The 19,347-nt window shown below is 28.8% G+C and overlaps 3 protein-coding genes across 6 annotated transcripts; 1 reads left to right on the top strand and 2 right to left on the bottom strand.

Moving 5' to 3' along the window:
• Positions 1-930: 930 nt before the first annotated feature.
• On the top strand, positions 931-3,512 carry LOC123295473 (diphosphomevalonate decarboxylase). 4 transcript variants are annotated; one of them, XM_044876848.1, is made up of 8 exons: positions 931-1,109; positions 1,172-1,242; positions 1,305-1,419; positions 1,480-1,611; positions 2,236-2,558; positions 2,628-2,798; positions 3,022-3,174; positions 3,266-3,512. In XM_044876848.1, the coding sequence occupies exons 1-8, from the start codon at positions 1,058-1,060 to the stop codon at positions 3,401-3,403; spliced, it is 1,155 nt and encodes a 384-aa protein (XP_044732783.1). In that variant the 5' UTR covers positions 931-1,057; the 3' UTR covers positions 3,404-3,512. The 4 variants fall into 4 exon arrangements, with proteins under 4 accessions (XP_044732783.1, XP_044732782.1, XP_044732781.1 ...); XM_044876847.1 differs by having other exon boundaries at positions 3,263-3,512; XM_044876846.1 differs by having other exon boundaries at positions 3,022-3,183.
• A 3,774-nt stretch (positions 3,513-7,286) lies between these two features.
• Positions 7,287-9,452, bottom strand: LOC123295462 (N-acetylgalactosaminyltransferase 7). The gene has a single exon (XM_044876828.1). It carries the CDS (start codon positions 9,216-9,218, stop codon positions 7,479-7,481), a length of 1,740 nt encoding a protein of 579 aa, XP_044732763.1. The 5' UTR covers positions 9,219-9,452; the 3' UTR covers positions 7,287-7,478.
• A 2,736-nt stretch (positions 9,453-12,188) lies between these two features.
• Positions 12,189-18,061, bottom strand: LOC123295474 (protein decapentaplegic-like). Its single transcript, XM_044876849.1, has 3 exons — positions 18,003-18,061; positions 15,242-15,580; positions 12,189-14,423 (listed from the first exon to the last, which is right to left on the bottom strand). Exons 2-3 carry the CDS (start codon positions 15,564-15,566, stop codon positions 13,582-13,584), a joined length of 1,167 nt encoding a protein of 388 aa, XP_044732784.1. The 5' UTR covers positions 15,567-15,580; positions 18,003-18,061; the 3' UTR covers positions 12,189-13,581.
• Between the last annotated feature and the right edge of the window lie 1,286 nt (positions 18,062-19,347).

Below are 19,347 nucleotides of genomic sequence, written 5' to 3'. Positions count from 1 at the left end.
GTACTTTTTTTATAGTAGAAACAAAGGTATCTAAATTTGATAAAGATTTAACTCCACCATAGGGAATATTCATGTATTTTTTTTATATATTTAATTCATAGTTTACACCGTTATAACAAAGTAAAAAATATAAATACTATTTAAAAATGCTGTATATAAGTGTAAACAAATATTTAAAATACATTATAATTTTGAGATATTTAAACGCAGTTTTTTGGCGCTCTCTATTGATGACGTATAAGTACGTGAACTCTCAAATGTTGACAGTTCAATGTATAATTTACACTTTAAAAAATGAATTTACAACATAGAATTTACACACATGATTATTAAGTTTTCTAATAAAAAGCCGTAGAATAGTATAATTTATTGAAATACCATATAAGATGTAGGTAATTAATATCATATAGTATGTCAACAAATTTGACAATCCCGTACTTTGATGTCCCATCCGTTTAAAAATTTGAATATCCGTTTTAGAAATTTTTAAATGCCCTCACTGATGTTGTACTTTTATTAATTAATTTTAAGTAATTAAAAAGATATTAATTACTAAAATAATGGTTTAGTTGAAATTTCCAGTCATTAAAATTACGGAAGAAAAATATTGGAACCAAATTTTATGAATATTCCCTATTGAAATCACCCTTCTTTTGTTTTAATCTAATAAACTTGTCAACATTGTCAAATATCAAACAACTGATTGTCTATAATAGAAGTACACGCCACTGGCTTTCAAAGAACTGTCAAAAGAAAATATTAATAAAGAAGTGAAAATTTAGACATTAGTTTTAAGTGAGATGAAATACGATAAAATAATAATAATCTTTCATCAAATTTATTCCATGTTTTTAGTTAAAAAATTAAAATGACAATATTATTTGTCAATTGCTTTACAAAATCTCTGACGTAACACAAAGTCATAAGATATATATATATTCAATTGGTTGATTTTTAAATTTAGGAGGGTATTCAAATGTAAATTAAGTATGTTACTGGTAGAAAACTGTATAAAACATCACTATATTTAGTACAACAAATATTTCAAATTTGTAAAATGGAGATTGTTACGTGTATAGCCCCAATTAATATTGCTGTGATAAAATATTGTATGTAAATTCAAAAATCCCTTTTTGTTAATTCCTACTAAGTTATTATTCATTTGTTCTAGGGGGTAAAAAATGTGAAGAGAAAATAATTCCTGTAAATGATTCGTTAAGTGCCACATTGGCACTCGAACAGGTAATAAATTTCATTGGCAGCCCCTTGTAGAAGAAATCTTAATACCTTTTTTCAATTTGTAGATGTGTGCCAAAACTACAATTATGGCAAGTCCAAATTTTAAAGAAAATAAAATTTGGTTAAATGGTAAAGAAGAAAGTTTTGAGAATTATCGCTTACAAAATTGCTTGACGGAAAGTAAGTAATTCATTTGGCCTAGTAAAAGAGTAAATTTTAAAATGAAATTGTATATTACAGTCCGAAATCGTGTACGCAACGAAGAAAACGATTCGAAACAAATTTTGTCATGGAAAATTCATATTTGTTCTGAGAATAATTTTCCAACTGCAGCTGGTTTGGCTTCATCGGCAGCTGGTTACGCTTGTTTAGGTATTATAAATTAAATTTTTCTAAAGCTTAAATATTAAAATACCCGTTGTGATCAAAATTTAAGCCAGATATTCGACTAATTTTCTATGAGTATAGTTAATTGCAAATCATGCGTTTATATTGTTTTTAATATTATACGCGCAAAAGAAAAAATCTTTAAAATTTAGGATTTCATTTAGGAAATTGTACGATACCTTAGAAAATACTTGAGCAATTGTCAAATGAACTTGATTTTTGGGTTCAAAATTACGCCATTTATCAATGTTTATAAATAGGGTATTCTACTATTTTTGAAAAAGTACTTCAAAATGTTGATTTTGCTAATAAAAAGCCACCAAATCTATGTGAAAAGACACATAAATAAAGCCAAACAAACACCCAAAAACCTAATCAAATTTTCCATTTCTTCTAATGATCTTATATATCTTCTAATGATGTCCTATATCTTTTTAATGATTTTTAATGATGTTGAACTTATGGCGTTCACAAAACATTCTTTTTTGAAGTTATTATTTATGAAATATGAAAATTTAATCATGTCTTAAATAAACAGATTCCTAACGTTTAGATTATACGGCTATACAGGAATCGATTGTTATTTTTTGAAAATATTTTGTTTTTCAGTGTACTCACTATCACAATTATACTCAATCCGAGGTGATATTTCGACAATTGCTCGACAGGGTTCTGGCAGTGCTTGCCGCAGTACTTTAGGTGGTTGGGTACGTTGGCATGCTGGTGTAAAAGATGACGGTAGTGATTCAATTGCTAAAGAAGTTGCACCAGCAGATCATTGGCCAGAAATGAGAATTTTAGTTTTAGTCGTAAATGAGACACAGAAAAAATGTCCATCTAGTATTGGAATGAAAAATAGTGTTTTAACGTCTCAACTACTGAAGTATCGTGCTGAAAAGTGTGTACCTGAACGTATACAACAAATGAGCCAGGTAATTTCGCAAACAAAAGTTTCGTTATTTTGAAATTCAACATTTCAAATATTGTTTTCTTGTTTCCAGGCAATTTTGGAAAAAGATTTTACAACTTTTGCAAAATTAACGATACAAGACTCAAATCAATTCCATGCTGTTTGTTTGGATACAAATCCGCCATGTTTTTATATGAATGACACATCCAGGGATATTGTGGAGCTGGTACATTGTTTTAACGAAGTTTCTGGATCGCTAAAGGTGGCTGTTTAATTTTTATTTGCTTCTCTTTATTTTCGCCGAAATCTTTGTCTCTAGGGCTTCCTCCTAGCGTAAAAGATGTTATTTTCATTTTTACTCAACTTAAATTTTTATTTTGGGAAAAACCATAATTTTTGGCGATAAATATCTTCTAAAAAAATATTGAAAACAAATTCTAAAGTTTCTATCTTAACACATAATTTTCCTACATATAAAATTTCAGGTAGCGTATACATTCGATGCAGGCCCAAACGCATGTTTATATCTTTTAGAAGAAACCGTGCCAATATTCTTATCAGTATTAAATAAAATATTTCCACCCAACGATAATGATATCGACTATGTAAAAGGAATCCCAATCGACATCCCGTCTTCCGTACCAGAGGTAAAGTAACATAAAGCTAACACAACGAACCATCAGCCTAAAGACGATAAAATTTTGTAATAATGTATTTTATTTTTAGGAGTTTATAAAATCAATTCCAATAAAACCCAAGACAAATGGTTTATTAAAGTATATTATTTATACTAAAGTAGGCGATGGACCTCGATTATTAAATGATCCAAACGAACATTTACTTGATGAAAATGGTCTTCCAAAGTAAACATGTTTTTGTTTTATCGAGCTTATTCATATTTTGCCTTGTTTATAGTTTATAAGTGGGGGTATTTTAAATACGGGTAAAATAATAAATTATATTTCTTTGTTTAATATCTTTTTGTATTTATTTTCCATTGTTAAAAATTTATGTCCCTCGTAGAAGTAAATTTAACTTTTAAATAATGTTATTAATTTACATAAGAATTATAACTTTTACATTCAAAACAAAATCGATCTAGTTTATGATCTTTAAAAAATTGGACGAAATGTTAGTAGAAATGAAACATATCTATTGAGTTTATTATAAAAGAAGCAATTAACTGAGTTAATTGTTAAAATAACTTGTATAGACAGTGTTGATTACTGACTCGTCTGTTTTTTACGTCATGTAAGTAAAGAATGATTTGCACCCGTACGGGTAAACAGAGATATGTACGAAAAAATGTTTCAAACAAAAGTTGTTTCTTTTTTTATAAGGAACTTACATATAAACTTTTGTTTTATTTCCAATGGCTTACAAGATTCAGTTGAGCTATGTTCCATTGTAGAATCCTCACTTTTTACGTCCTAAGCACGCTATAAAAATTTCAGCTTGATATCTTTTCTCGTTTTTGAGTAATCGTGTCTACAGGCAGACGGGCATAGACAACCGAAAATGGACTAATTAGGTGATTTTATGAACATCTATACCACAATTTTGTTCGTAGCACCAATATTATAAGCGTTACAAACTTGGGACTAAACTTAATATACCTTGATTTTTGTAAAAAAAGTGGGTTGTTGTAAGTTTGACCGATATATGTGTCTGTTTCGCTGTGGCTCGATGTTTCAACAAAATCAGTTCAGTTTGGAGAGAGCTACAAGGAAGAAATTGCATTTGCCGGAAGTTTTTTTTACCTTAAATGATGGTTTTTGTCGAATTCAAATTACTTAATTTTCAAACTCGTATGCGAAACTTTTGTTCATAAAAAAAGACTTCTGTTTCTTAATTTTCGATGTAATTTCGTGTTCTAACTTTTTACAGTTGAGAGTTAAGCGATTACATTGTTATTTCCACGCAAAACTCAAGTGCTAGTGTAAGCCCAGATGCAGAATTTGACTATTGGGACAGTGGTTCCCTCCAAATTTTTTTTTGGTTATAAATCAGAGGCCATAGATACCAAAGACAGTCTGGTAGTAAAGAAATAACGAATAAGCAGCGTACTTCGAATACAATAAACAACGAAGCAATTACAAATGATGTGTCTGAAATGTATAACATTTCCTCCAAAAATTTTCCTATATCCGGAATTGTAGCATGATTAAGAACATTTATTTTTTCAACCGCGGTAAAATGAAAAGTTAACTATTAAAAGATGACAAAACTTGACGGCTTGGACCAAAACTTTTCAAGTCATCCATTGTTAACAAGTTTGAAATTTTTTTGTTTTAGTTGCTTTCATTAACATGCATTCAAAATCTTGAATTGCCTATTCATTCTAATTAAAACCTTTGAATATTGATTTACCTCTAACGTTGACCTATTCGAATATAATAAATTCTTTACTCGATCATAATTTGGCATTACGGACTTTTGTTTTTTGGGGTAGGATATAAATAAATGAAAAATCCAATGTTATAAAAAATTTAACATACATTTATTAACATTTTTTTGTTTTTCCATTAAAATATAAAACTGTAAAGGCACGTTCTTACAAGAGCGATGTGATTGAATAAAATAAAAGAAAAAAAAAACAAGAATATTTCAACGGACAAATCCCGTCATTAAGAAAAATTTTTTAGTCTCTAGTATATTGTATAAGTTGGCTATTACAGTACACACATACAGCAACGGATTTGGATTAATATTTTTTGATGATATTACCACTTCCTAAATCCGTGCCAATAAACTCCACACACGTATTTTTTATAATATTAACACATAGATAGTATTTTGTGAATTATCTTATCATGCACATAAAATTTTTATAATTCTAAAACAGTTCTTTTTTTTGGAAATTTTTATTTAAAAAAATGGAATGTATTTTTTTCATATCTACACATTATCAGAATTATCGTTTTATTTATAAGGAGGTATTATTTATAATAAACATTTGTATACTTGACCTAGGACTTTTTTCAGCCTTGGACACGTATGACATCCAAAAACTAGAAAAATATATATATAATTTTCAAAATATCGATTTTTAAATACAAATATCTATCATTTAATTAACTTTGTGATTAGACTTCGAGTTTCGATTTCCTCTCGAGCGCAGAAGAGTGCGTTACCTCCCACTTTGAGAAACACTGGTATAAATAAATGAACCAAATTGATTTCCAATTCATTTCAATAAGAAATTTATTCAGATATTTTTCTAAGATTATAAAGTTTATAAATTTAGCTTCAATATTTTCTAAAGAAAACTCTGAGAATATGAATAAAACAACACACATTCATTCGAACAATGGAGTAAAATTAAAGAATTTACGATAGCTTATAGAAACTGTTTTGGAAAGAGCATAATAAATACGTGAAACAGAAAACGTAGAAAATACAATTTTCTATTTAACATATTCGTGCTATTTCAAAAAACTTTTTCCAAAATGGCTACCCATTTTCGAAATATCCAAAAAAATATACCAATAACATTCAATTTGCGCATTCATCTCGAAAAATTTGATAAAATTTTTATTTCTTTTGTACAAATCACATTTTCAAAAACATTAAAGAGAGATAGATTATAAATATTTCAAAATTTATTTACAAAAATCGAAATGTATCTAATTTTAACAATCTTAGATTTTTGTCACACCAATAATACAAACCCTATTACAAAAATAAATAACAATTTTATTAAGCAGTCATTATTTGTTTTTTTCGAAAAAAAATTATTCATAGAATTTTTTGATCGATATAGGAAAAGTAATAAATCCAATTTAAAAAAATTTGGATTCTAGTATTTTGTAGTTTTTTCCCATGTACACTGGATTTATACAAAGAAAAATTGGCAGTTTATTTAAAAAGCAATTAGTTAGATATACACTGGTAGTCTCAGAAAATGGCAAAAACTTCTTCGATTTAAAATTTAAACAAAATTATTTCGATTTCAATCAATTCGACTAATTTATCTTCTATTATATTAAACGTTTAGAAAAATTAAGAAATTGTATGTTTTAATAATTGTAAAACTGCAAAAAAAGCATCTTTGTCTTTTTAGGGATTTAAGGCTTTATATCATTATTAATCTTACATATAAAAAATATTTCAGTTTTAATCCATATTCTTCGTCTGGATCAGTGTATTTTAAAATTTAAAATCTAAGCTATTAATACAATAGGGTATTCCACTACTTTTGAAAAAGTAATTCAAAATGTTGATTTTGCTAATAAAAAGCCACCAAAAATTTAAACTGTCAAAAACGCGGGCATCCAATTTGATGATGTAATATCGGTATCATTACACGAAAAAACACAAATAAGGTTGACAGATATATTCATAGACATCTGATTATAATAAATATAAATACTTATTATCTATGTACTTATTATACTGTAGATGTCTACACTGAATTAATTGATGTTCTACGGCTCATACCGATATGACATCACAGCAAGGCTTGCCCGCGTTTTAGGTCACGTGATATACAGTTTAAAAATTACGATTTTTAATTTTAATATTTTAAAAGAAAAATGTGCTTTTATGGCTCGAAATCAGAATATTTAAGTATATTTTTACATAAATTTTAACTTTTTTTAAACTTCATAATTTATTTTTGACAACGATAATACCCTATTTTCTGTAAAAATTATTAAATAACGCAATACTTTTACAGATCTTTAATTTGAGCAAAAAATAATTCGAAGAGGAAAATTAATTACTTAAAAAAAACAGTAAATTTTTACGTAATTTTTTAATAATATACTGGTGTCTAGTCACGGTTTATAAAAAGGTAGTAAATAACTTAGATTTTAAATTAAAAAACGCATAAATTACTTAATTTAAATAAATTTTAGGAAATATTAGTTCTTTCAGAAATTTTGAGCTTCTGCATACTTTAAAGTACAAACCGATTTTCATATAAAAAAATTTAATAATTTCATCTATAGTTGGGTCTGATTTGTTTGAAAATCCATTGTTGATACGTGTTATTGTTATCGCAAGGCATTAACGATAAATGTCCCGTTTGCGGATGTAGCGCTATACATTTTTGATAAACTCGATGATATAAGGTTTTATTAATTTCATCATAATCCCAAGGTCCGTCCACCGTACCCAATCGACAGAATGCTAATTTAATACCTTGATTATCTGCTTCAATGCATCGTTCACCCACTCCCAATTGACCTTTTTCATTTAAACGTATCAATTGATTGTTACCTAATCCATGACAATAATGCAAAGACATTAGAGCTGGTGGACCATTTCCACTTGTATCGAAACACCGATCATTTGCGGCCGAACGTAGTTCACCCCAATGGAGATTCGGAGGAAGTTCAGGGAACTTATCAAATACATCGTAAGCAACTTCCTTCATAAACCAATCAAAACTCTTACACTGTAATTTTTCTTTAAGTGCCAATTGTTCGGAAATGTCGCCCATATCCAAAAATTGAGCTAAAGGTTCCCGAGTGTAGAAATATTGTTTATACTTATCATCAAACCATGTTTCAATTACTCGCTTATAATTAATAGTAATCAAAGGACCCTTCTTCTTTTTCGCCAATTTACCAAAGTTGTACGGCATAAATCCTCGATAAACATGGCCCACACGGGAACATGGTACCCATTCAATGCTTCCACCACATTGCCATATTTTGAAACTTAATTCAAAGTTTTCTCCACCCCATACTAATAGTCCTGGATCGTATGCACCAATTTCTAAAAAGTAGTTACGATCGATTGCGAATAATCCTCCTGCATGAGTAGGACTTTTATATGGTTCCGTTGGATATTCTTGTTTTGATAATTCCTTGTAACCAAGTTCATTTTCTTTGTATAACATACCCCATTCGAATATACCACGAAAATAGTGCCCATACGTATAGACTGGTCGATACTCAAAGTTGTTATGGTCAATTCCATCAATTATAGGTACAGTCATAGTTCTACGATCCCGCATAATTGGAGCTAATAGTGGGGGTAACCAATTTAAGTTCACTTCACAATGTGCATCCAAAAATACAATAATTTCACCTTTCGCTTCTTGTGCACCACGGGATCTTGTTCGAATTAAACCTTCACGTTGTTTATTTCTTATTAAACGCACTCGACTATCTAAACTCTCAATATAATCTTCTAATTTTTTCCCCAAATGTGGTTTATCACTAAAATCGTCCACAAGTAGCACTTCAGTCAACGAATGTTCTGGAGATCGATTTAAAACCGAATGCACGGTTCTTAACAACACTGACCATCCTTCATTATGGAAAACTATTATCACACTTGTTGATGGTAATTTTGTTGGATAATTCCATCGTTTGCATTCTGGATCACGTGTATCCACTATAGATCGATCTAACGAAATTTCATCAGAACAAGCAATATTCATACCAAATTCTGATTCAGAATCTTGGGCTGCATTTTTTTGATCGGATCGAAGGATATGTTTTTGTCCGTTTTCACCAGGACCAATCCGTGGTTTTAAATCTTGTGGTTCGTAATTACCTGGACCATCACTTAAAAATGGTTTTACCCATTGTTGATTGTACTCGGCTGCTTGATAGTTACTCAAACGTTTTCTTTCATGTCGAACAAATAATAAGTATAATAAGGGTAGAATAATACATATCACTGCAATAATTCTTAATAATTTCGATCGACGTGTAATTAACAACATTTCGGGAACACTAGTGATTTCAGACTTATTTTCACACAATTCAGAACGATGTACGTATTGTTTTCATCTATGCCAACTGCCAAGTTGGCATTTTGTTAGGTTATTTTTTTAAAATGAGTATTTTTTTTATACAAAGAGTTAGACAAATCTACTGCAATTTACCACAAATTTATAAAAGTTTAAGTTAATTAGTAATTATGATATTGATAAGAATTACCATATATAATCAATTCCTATCAATTTTTATATACGATGTACTTTTTTGACGTTAAATGTATTGTAATAATGACATTAAACGCATGGCTATTTGACATAGACATTTAGCAGAGGTGGCAGGCAAATACGTGGCACATATGTGTAAGGATGTTTGCCTATAATTTAAATTAAATCGTAAAATTTTGTTTAGTTTATTTGAATAGAATCAGTGCTGGATTTAAGCTTAGGCCCATGAGGACCGGGCCTAGTGCGGCACAATTTTAGGGGCGGCAAAAACGACAATATTTTAAAAGCGAACCAATTCAAGGGCAATACGAATTTTTTCACTAAATTGGCTTTTATCAATATTAGTTTTTATCTATAATAAATATTATGAATTATTAAAAAAAAAAAAAACAATATCGAATTGAAAAATTTTGAGAACGCGTTTAGGTTCCTTATTAATGTTTTTTAATTTTTGTATTTTCAGTGAAATTAATCTCATTGTACAATGTACAGCACCCTGAAACAATTTTTATTTGGTATAGGTGTTTAAATTTATCTAATTAGTCCACTTCCAGTTGTCTGTCTGTCTCTCTGTCTGTACGTCTGTCAACACAATAACTCAAAAACAAACAGAGATATCAAGCTGAAATTTTTATAGCGTGCTCAGGACGTAAAAAGTGGGTTTGATTTCTTAAATGAGTATCGTAAATCAATTGGGATCTTGTAAACCGTTAGAGATAGAACAAAGTTTCAGCGAAAAAAATGTTCCTTATAAAAAAATAAACAACTTTTGTTTGAAACATTTTTTTATAATCATTATTTAACCGTGACAAAGGGTTTACCCGTGAGGACGCAAGCTAGGACAAAACTTTGGGGTTCATTTTCTCCAAAAGTTTAAAAGATAGGCAGTTGAAAATTTGTAAGTAGCTTCAACTATTTGTTATGGGAAACTCTCGAAAATGAAAAAAATTCTAGAAACTAATTTCGAAAACTAAATAAATCGTTTCCTAAAGGGCGGCATATCAAACCGGGCCTAAGGCATCATCAAGCCTTAATCCGCCACTGAATAGAATTTGCATAAAAAGTTCTAAAAATAGTATACAAAGGTGTTATAAATTAACAACCGTCTGTTTCCTTCTAGTAGAAGATGATATTAAAATTAATTTTATTTCAATTTATAGTTGTTGTGGGAGCTTTGGGTGAAAATCTGGATATTTTTTCTTCAAATGCTTATATCTCGAAAACAGTGAGAATAAGCAAGAAAAGTCAACGATAAAAGATTCTTAGAATTGTCCAAAATATAAAATTCAATAGTTTTTTTTAGCTGTTAAATAAAAAGAATTTGGTGGCCAGAAATAGGGTACTTCAGTCTCACTTTAATGGCGTAAATCGAAAAAACTTAAGTTCGCATGAATATGATTTTGTTGAGAACACAAACATATTCCACCTGATCCCATAAAATTTCTTGTCGCGAAGTTCATTCCTGGGCCAGACTGTTTTTTCGGTTTTATTTTCTCGATTAATACTAAAAAGGAAGCAGGGATGTAATAAACATAAAACAATAAAACAAAAATTTTTTTTTATGATTATTGTATAAATAGGTATATTTTCTATAATTTTAAAAATTATAACTAAAACACTCACATTTACAAACACAATTAATTTTAATATTTTACATAATAAATAATATTTATTGTCTTAAATCATTAATAATTTTTTTGAATTTAATAATTTTTTTATTTGTTTATTTAATTTCTTTTAATAAATCAATTACTAATATAATACAACATATGAACGATTTAATTAATATTAATTAATATGTACATTTATACAAATAACAAATAATTAATTAGTAGTTTTTTTTTATTAAATTAAATTATTAGATTTTGCACTGCAATAATTTTTTGTTTTGTTTTATACATAAATGCACATACGTTTGGTTAGATTTTTTTTAAAATTTTTTTAAAGAATTTGAGATCAATATTTTTTACAACAATAATATAATTATAGTCAAATTTGTGCATTAAAATTATTTGATTTGTTTTTTATGAAATCATACGGTTATGTTTTTTAATGTCAATTTAAGACTAGTTTCTGGGATTTTAATTCACAATTGGCCACGATTCAATGAGTCTTCGGAGATTAATTACTATATTCGATAATGTTGCAAACACTATAATACTATAACACACAGTGTGAAACGTCGCTTAGTATGGATATTTCAACTCGTAAATGGACACAACGTCGAAATAATGGTATATTAATTTCTGTTTTCTATATATTGTCAAAGTGAAGCCCATTTTAAAACGGTTAATTTAAGTGTAGTTGTCTTCTTAAGTTAAATTCTAAGATTTCGATGCAGAAACTAAGAAAATTATTTAAGACTAAATTTCTATGTCCACTTCTACTCTGTGTCCAAGGTAATGCCCATATTTTTAAATCTCCACTCAGCGTTTAGATATCATGCCATGTCAAATTGTATCAAAATCCCTTCACAATTAAAGCCGGACGTGTAATTATTACCATTGTCGGAATAACTTCGTTCCTCTGCAAATTTTAATGCGACACGCACATATTACACGGCATATTAAGAACCTTTAAATTTGCTGAAAATAATCAGTAATTTATAGGCCATGAGTTTTGACAACATTAAAAGAAAACAGACACATAAATGAAAGAAAAATTAAGAAAAACAGATGCAATTTTTATTTATTTCGCTAAAAATCGCTATTTCAAATAACAAAATTAGTAATAATAAATTTTTGCGTACGTTATAAAAGAACAAATATTTATTACAAATAATTGCAAGCGTCAATCAGTCCATACATTGGAGCATTCCAAAAAAAACAACAGCAACAAGCTTACATGTAACATTTTATCCCGTGAAAATATTATATTTCTGCCCATAACACCAATGTGTTAAACTAAATAAAATTTTCTGTTTAAAGTCGGGTCCGTAACAATATATATTTGGGATGAACGTATGAATATTTTCGAATGAAACAATTTTGGTATTGCTAGCCTCCATAATAATAATTTCGATAAAGATGACAAATGCCAAATATTTATTGCTATTGGCCCGACTTAAAATACATCCAATATACTTGGATTGTGCTTGCTTTAAAATTAACTATTTTTAAAAGATAAGGTTTACCATCAACACGCAGAATGATTACATTTTTCCATTTGTCATCCTGGAAGACAAAATACTAACTAATAAGGTATTTTTTATTTTTTACTGATTAAAATAAAAAAACATCCTATAATTTTCTAACAAAGCTATTTGACACGTCTATATTTTGTTTAAAGCTAAGTAGGCCGATTTCATATGAAGTCACAGCTTTTTATCATTTTGTAAGCTAAAATAATGATAAATGCAAACTAGTAAGACTCTCGCACACTAATCAGGCTGTCTGCGACAGTCAATCGGAAATATAATGGATTATTAGAAAAAGCATAGAACATGTTTGAATACAAAACAGCCGATTGGCTGCCAGCAGCCAGAGCGAGACTTTCTTAATATGTGCGACTACATTCAATGTTCGAATGCTTATTGAAGTAACCGCTATGTTGTTTAATGCAATGGGACCTTCACAATTGAAGTTATTTTGATTCTAGTTTTCTGATGTCATATAAATTCGAGTATGATTTCATTAAAAGCGAAATGAAATAATTCTGCATGTATACAAATGGGCCTTGTTACCTTACTAAGTCAGTACAAAATATATTAATTTAAATTTTCTTAAAACAAAATTTTCTATATACATGATTTTTCTCTATACATATGCACAAAGTTTTTTTTTTCTTTTTTTTGCTTTCTTAAATAAATATTCCTTGTCCAGGTACTTTTTTTTTCATTTAACATGACTTGAAAAATTATACAAAAGAAATAATTAATATAAACACACTGGGGCAGAGCATCTCAGTCTCAAGACATTTTCACATTGTTAAAAATTACTACACAAGACAGATTTACATCAAGTATTAATTAAAAATTACAATATTTACATCATTTAGAGTTCGTAATGCAATTGCGCAATATACATTTTATTTCGAAGCCGCTATTTTTCAATTTTGTCTACACAATTTTTAAAGCAATAATTTTCGTTGAAATGTTTTTTTTTTCTCGTAGAATCACAACACTAAGCTAAAATAGTTCGTTTCACCGACACCCACAACCTTCTACAACCATGTCTCTATAATTTTTCAGCACATATTTATGTTCAAATTCATCGTCTACGTATAACATAGACATTACCGATAACTTCGTTGGAACGCAACAAGCTCTGGGTACTACAATCCCACCGTTTGGGAATAAATCATGGATTAATGTTTGTACAATCGCATGATTTGTTGCATTCATGTAATCAGCAAACGGAAACGAACATACACCATGACAATAATATGCATCGTAACCTTCTGGAGCGATTATCCATTTTGCCCAACCAACTTCTTTAAAACTAACATACAACGGATGACGCCTGCATGCACGGTTTTCATTCTTCTTCTTCCCCGATAGTCGCGTTGATCGTTTCTTTAAATTACGATTTAACTGGCGCTCCTTCCCATCATCGGTATAAACGTATAAAAAGGGTTGTTTCGATAACCAGTTTGTGTGGTTCTCATTTAAAGATCGTCGTATCCGGATATGCGGCGACGTTGTGTCCTTAATTTTGGATACATGTACTACTACACCATAATTACGCTTTGGTGTCTCGATCCACCGTTGTACGGCTGGTAACAAATCTAAGCTAATTGAACTATTCTGTCGAACGTCAACCATTTTACGATCGATTAATCGTAATATTGCTTCAGATTTTCCACGTATTCCAGGTCGTACAATATCATAAACTTTGACTATTTGATGTGTGGGATTCGTTACGGATAATGTGTCACGATTTAATATTAATTCGGCTGCTTTTAACGTTTCATTCTCCTTGCTATCAATTTTGAAGTAGAGCCTTTTCCTCGTATGATCTTGATTATCTATTTCATTTGCACTTTCTGTAAAAAAAACAAATTTATATATTAATATTTTTTCTGCTAAAGTACCAATGTTATGCAAATGGCGTTTAGTAATGAGTTTAAACTATTATGAAAACAGTAATGTACATCCAAACTAAATGTTTTTAGCCTGATAGTCCTCCTTGATTGAACTAGGCTTAGAAAGGTAATAAAAGCCCTAGTTGGCAAACAGGAATAGGGCATAATCATAGTACGTAGTTTTAGGCACATACCCGCTCAGGGCAACATAAAAATGATATCATATCCCAACAACTTAAACAAAAACAACTATATTTTAGCAATTTGAGCAATGTAGTCGTTTTCGTCAAAATTAATTTTTATGTTGCTGCGCATGTGGCTGGCCTGACTCTCAATGTACAAAACTCTACAGTTCATGCAATAGTGACATCTACATTTAACAGTTTTGTAGTTTTAAGGGTGTGGCTCTTTATAAAGTCAAGTTTTATGTCTAGTATCCTAAATGGCAAGGAAAAGTAGTTCCTAATCAAAAGCTTCTATGGCAGAAGTAAAAAATCGAAAAGATTCCAGATTTTGATCTGAAAATGTAATATTTTTGGTTGTATATAAACGGAAAAATCAGTTTGTAAGGTGAAATATGCAGTAAAACATGGCTTAAAGTTACCAAAGTTTCTGCAGCATTTTCTTGAACGTCTGTTCCAACCAATCAAAGTTCTTAGATTGGATTTTATCTTCAGATCAAAATATCAGGAAATTTGAATTCAGCCACGTCTGCCATTGATCGGAATTTTCCAAATAACAAAATATTTTAAATTTACTAAATGTGATTAAACGCTTACCTGCATGAGTATAACTTCGAACAGTATTTGCTGTATTCGAATGGATTCCATGTTTCGGTATGGCAACAGTGTCTTGATCCATATTTCTTAAATTATTATATAATTGCAACAAATTATCAGGTACAACTAATGGATCCTCCGTCGTTACTGGCTTCAATTTATCAATACCAAGACGCGTTAACATAAATTTCTCTAAATTTTGTATCATAATCTGTTTTTCATCCGCTGTATAACCAGAATCGTCTTCGGTTAGACTGGCACAATTTGGGAGGAGAATCGTTAAGAACGTCGCCAGCACAAGAAACTGCATTGGCAATTCACGCATGATCGGTACCACTCCTGTAAAATATAAAAATAATATAAAATTATTAAAATTATTGTTAATTAATCAAATGTAAAATTGTTATGGGAGAATGATTTTTGCAATTCTAATTTTTTTTTTAGAAAAAAGAAGTCAGTTATGTAGATACAGGGAGGTGCAAGGGAAAATCCAGTTTTATATATTTTAATTTTAGCAGTGATAGACAAAGTTATAGTCTATGATTTTAAAACTAACTTTATGTTAGCCCGGCGCAAAATGAACGCAATGGTTTTGGATTCCATATCATATAAAATCGAACAATGAAAAGCCAATAGTGGCCTTGGTTACAAATTTTGAGAAGGACTGTTAAGGGAAGGGATAGAGATATCTTTGGAGAAGTCGTTATTTCGTGCAGTGATTTCAATTGACTTTTGTATTTGTTGAATTTAACCCATTCATGAATGTTTTCTTGAGAATCTTTCTAAAAGAATTACATTTGAATGAACAAAGAGAAGCTTTTACGCACCACTCTGTTAACTTGAAATAAGAATAGCATGTTCTTTTTGATTCGATGTTGTACATTGATTGTACGTAGAAAAGGATGGTGGTATTACACTCTGGTATATTTTTTACTTATACCCGGTGTAAAAAGTACTAGGGTAAAAAGTTTTGAGATTTCTTTAGAGAATATATTATTGCTAGGGAAACTTTTTATGCACCATTTTGTTAGATTGAAAGAATAAAGATTTAAGTTTTATTTTTTTTATTAAAGGAAGTTTTTATGTACCACTCTGTTAAATTATACTATTTTGAGAAATAACGAACATTATCTCAATACTAAATTAAATAATGTTAAAAACATGTTTGGAATCGCTGTTTTTTTGCAAAAAGGTACTTTATTATTAATTTTTTGTAATTATATTCAAATATTAACTACAAGGGTGGTTGGTTAAGGGTGTATATATGATGGCTATTTGTATATTAGTATAGAAATTAACTTTTTAGATAACACAAAATTCTAATCTCTCTTAAATAAATTTTTGTATGTACTACAAAGAATTTTGAATAGTAAATACTGGCGCCAGTACGATTGAAATTCTATTAGGTGTAATAAGAATTATATTATTGTCAGAATGTATTTTTTTTGAAAAAAATAAATAAAATAATAAAAATTTGGAAAATTATTATTCAGAGGGTACAAAATTGAATTTTTTTTTTTGTTTAGATAATTTTTAATGGGTGACAATATTTTCAATAGATTTTATTTTATTTAAACGAATAAAAATTACTGAATTTTTTTTTGGTATTAACAGGTATTATGAAATTAATCTCAAGTTTATAACGGTTAAAAATATTGATAGTAAGTATACCTAGAAAATAACTTTGGTACAGGTGTATTTTGTAAATTGAATGACCTGTATTATATTAAAAAGTCTTAATTTTTAAGCTTGTTTAAGAATGAAAAAGTAATTTTGGAAGTGTATTAACGGAATAATGGATACCATACCGTAACTAAAACTAACTGAATGAGGGAAAGTTTTTGTGCAAAATTTTTTTTATGTATACATAATTTTCTTTTAAATCTTTTGTCTAAAAAACTTTTAACAATTTTTAGTCAAGTTATATATATTAGCTTTCATAATTGGCACCTTAAGCCTTCATTAGCTAGAGATTACCTACTTTTTAAGGAGCTGATAAGTATTATTAACCAATCGAGATGTAATTTTATTTTAAATTAAGCTATTTTATCGAAAATTTTTGGTTGATTTAGAAAATAAAGAAAACTAATAAAATAAGCCAAATTATGGAAAATATTGAAAGATTTCACATACCAAAAATTTTAAAACATATAATAATTAATTTAAAACCAATTTTAAATGAAAAATAAAAATTACTTCTTACAAATTTTAAGCTTAGATTAAAGTATTGTGTAATCTTAAAATAAAAATTTCGTAGAAATCTTTAATTCTTTGATCTTAAGATATTTTAAAATTGTTTTTAAAACCAAATTATTTTGGGATCAATTTTACATTAATAACTTTTTGTGTTTTTCATCGATTTAAAAAAAAAAAAAAATTAATTCGACAATTTTTCAATATTGGATTTTAAAAGCTTTTTGTGGGCAAGTAATTAAGAAAGAATATTTAATTTTGGTAAAAAAAAAATGTGGGTACTTTTAAAGTAAATTTTAAAACAACAAGAATAAAGTAGAAAACTCAAGTTTATCATTTTTTATATCGCTTATTTATCGAATATCTACTTTGAGGACTATTATTTGCTTTTGCCAAATAATTAAGAAAGTTTAATGTATTTAACATAATTTTTTGTTTAACAAACAAATGGATATATAAATATTTTTTTTAAATTATTTATTTTGAAAGTAAATTTTTAAATAACAAAAATAATCTAGAAAACTCGTCAAATATTCAAACTCGTCTTAATTAAAAATAAAAAACTCACCAAATTTAATTTACATAATTCACTGAGTATGTCAACAAAAACCAAAAATTGATTAATAGAACGCATTTGGTTGATTATTAAATAATTTTCACACTAATTAAAAACCATTAATTATTTTTTATAAAAAAAAATTCACAAATTAATTTACGTCGAACTTATATGTTTATATATAAAAAAAAACAACTTTTGTTTGAAACAATAACAGAGATACACCACAACACACATCAAGAATTACAAAACTGCACTCTCCGTCACCACAGTAGAAGAAAACAACACAACTAAATAAAACTTTTTAACAAACTCTTATTTGATACGAGTTATGAAGTAAGTGAGGTAAGCCGAGCATCTTTGATGACCTGGCCAGAGAGACCTGCTGGCTGCTTTAAACATACAGGTAACCTCGCCATACCTTAGCACGTGCTACCACTCCAACAAAATCTATCTCAAGTGGTTTTCTCCTTTGAATGTGTATGTGTGTGTAAATGTTGTCAATGGGCAGTGACCATCAAACAATTTTTGAATTTTTTTTTTAGTTCATGTGAAATTTGATTTGAGTCATCCCATCGGTATGAGAAAGTTTGGTTTTAATTAGATTTTGAAAAATGTAGTAATGGTTTCATGGAAATATGGTATTCTGTATTTATCGGTACAATTTTAGGGTTTTTTGAACTACCTGATTTCTTAATTCTCCAAATAGGATATATTAGCTGCATATTTTTCTTAATAGTAAGCAATTTCGTAATATTGGTATCGATGAATCAATAACACTAAGGGAATAAAAGATTAGGGGCGTTATAGAAAGATGCCAAGCCTACGATTACTTGTTAGAAAGAAAGAGCTCTCTTTTCTGTTTCATGTCAAGAATTATTGTAAATTTGTAAGAATCTTGCAATTCTGTTCTTGATTTTGGTTTCGTTTTGATTTTTTAGTTTAGCCAATTAGAAATCTACACTAAAAGAGATAATACAATGCAATACTATTATAAGAAAGATCAAGACCTAATCAAAACTAGAATACTGCAATTTTATCAACAAAAATATAGTATACTGAAATAAAAAATTAAAAGACCGAACAAAAAAAACAAGCGGACAGTCTTTGAGAACTGCCGATACAAATGAAAACTAAATAATTTGTTCACAATTCTAGATAAATATGGTGGGAGCGCAAATAAATACATTTGAATAGTAAGATGTAATGTAATATATTATTTATATGCGTTTCCAACATTTTTTCATGGGTTTTAAATTTTTATTGCGGAACTCTCAAAAACTTTTTGTATTGACCAAATGTAGTGAATCTAAAGCATCCTCACATCCACTTGAACACACACAAATAATTTCAACAA

This window comes from Chrysoperla carnea, chromosome 3 (genome assembly GCF_905475395.1).
Source record: "Chrysoperla carnea chromosome 3, inChrCarn1.1, whole genome shotgun sequence".
NCBI classification, from domain to species: domain Eukaryota; kingdom Metazoa; phylum Arthropoda; class Insecta; order Neuroptera; family Chrysopidae; genus Chrysoperla; species Chrysoperla carnea.
The sequence above is the reverse complement of the archived record's forward strand: the minus strand, read 5'-3'. Positions and strand labels throughout refer to the sequence as shown.

Coding starts and splice junctions, on each gene's coding strand:
- LOC123295473 (XM_044876845.1), top strand. CDS start 1,058: ATGGAGATTGTTACGTGTATAGCCCCAATTAATATTGCTGTGATAAAA. Junction 1,243..1,304: donor CCACATTGGCACTCGAACAG/GTAATAAATTTC, acceptor TTCAATTTGTAG/ATGTGTGCCAAAACTACAAT. Junction 2,799..3,021: donor AAGTTTCTGGATCGCTAAAG/GTGGCTGTTTAA, acceptor ATAAAATTTCAG/GTAGCGTATACATTCGATGC.
- LOC123295462 (XM_044876828.1), bottom strand. CDS start 9,218: ATGTTGTTAATTACACGTCGATCGAAATTATTAAGAATTATTGCAGTG.
- LOC123295474 (XM_044876849.1), bottom strand. CDS start 15,566: ATGCGTGAATTGCCAATGCAGTTTCTTGTGCTGGCGACGTTCTTAACG. Junction 14,424..15,241: donor TCGAAGTTATACTCATGCAG/GTAAGCGTTTAA, acceptor TTTTTTTTACAG/AAAGTGCAAATGAAATAGAT.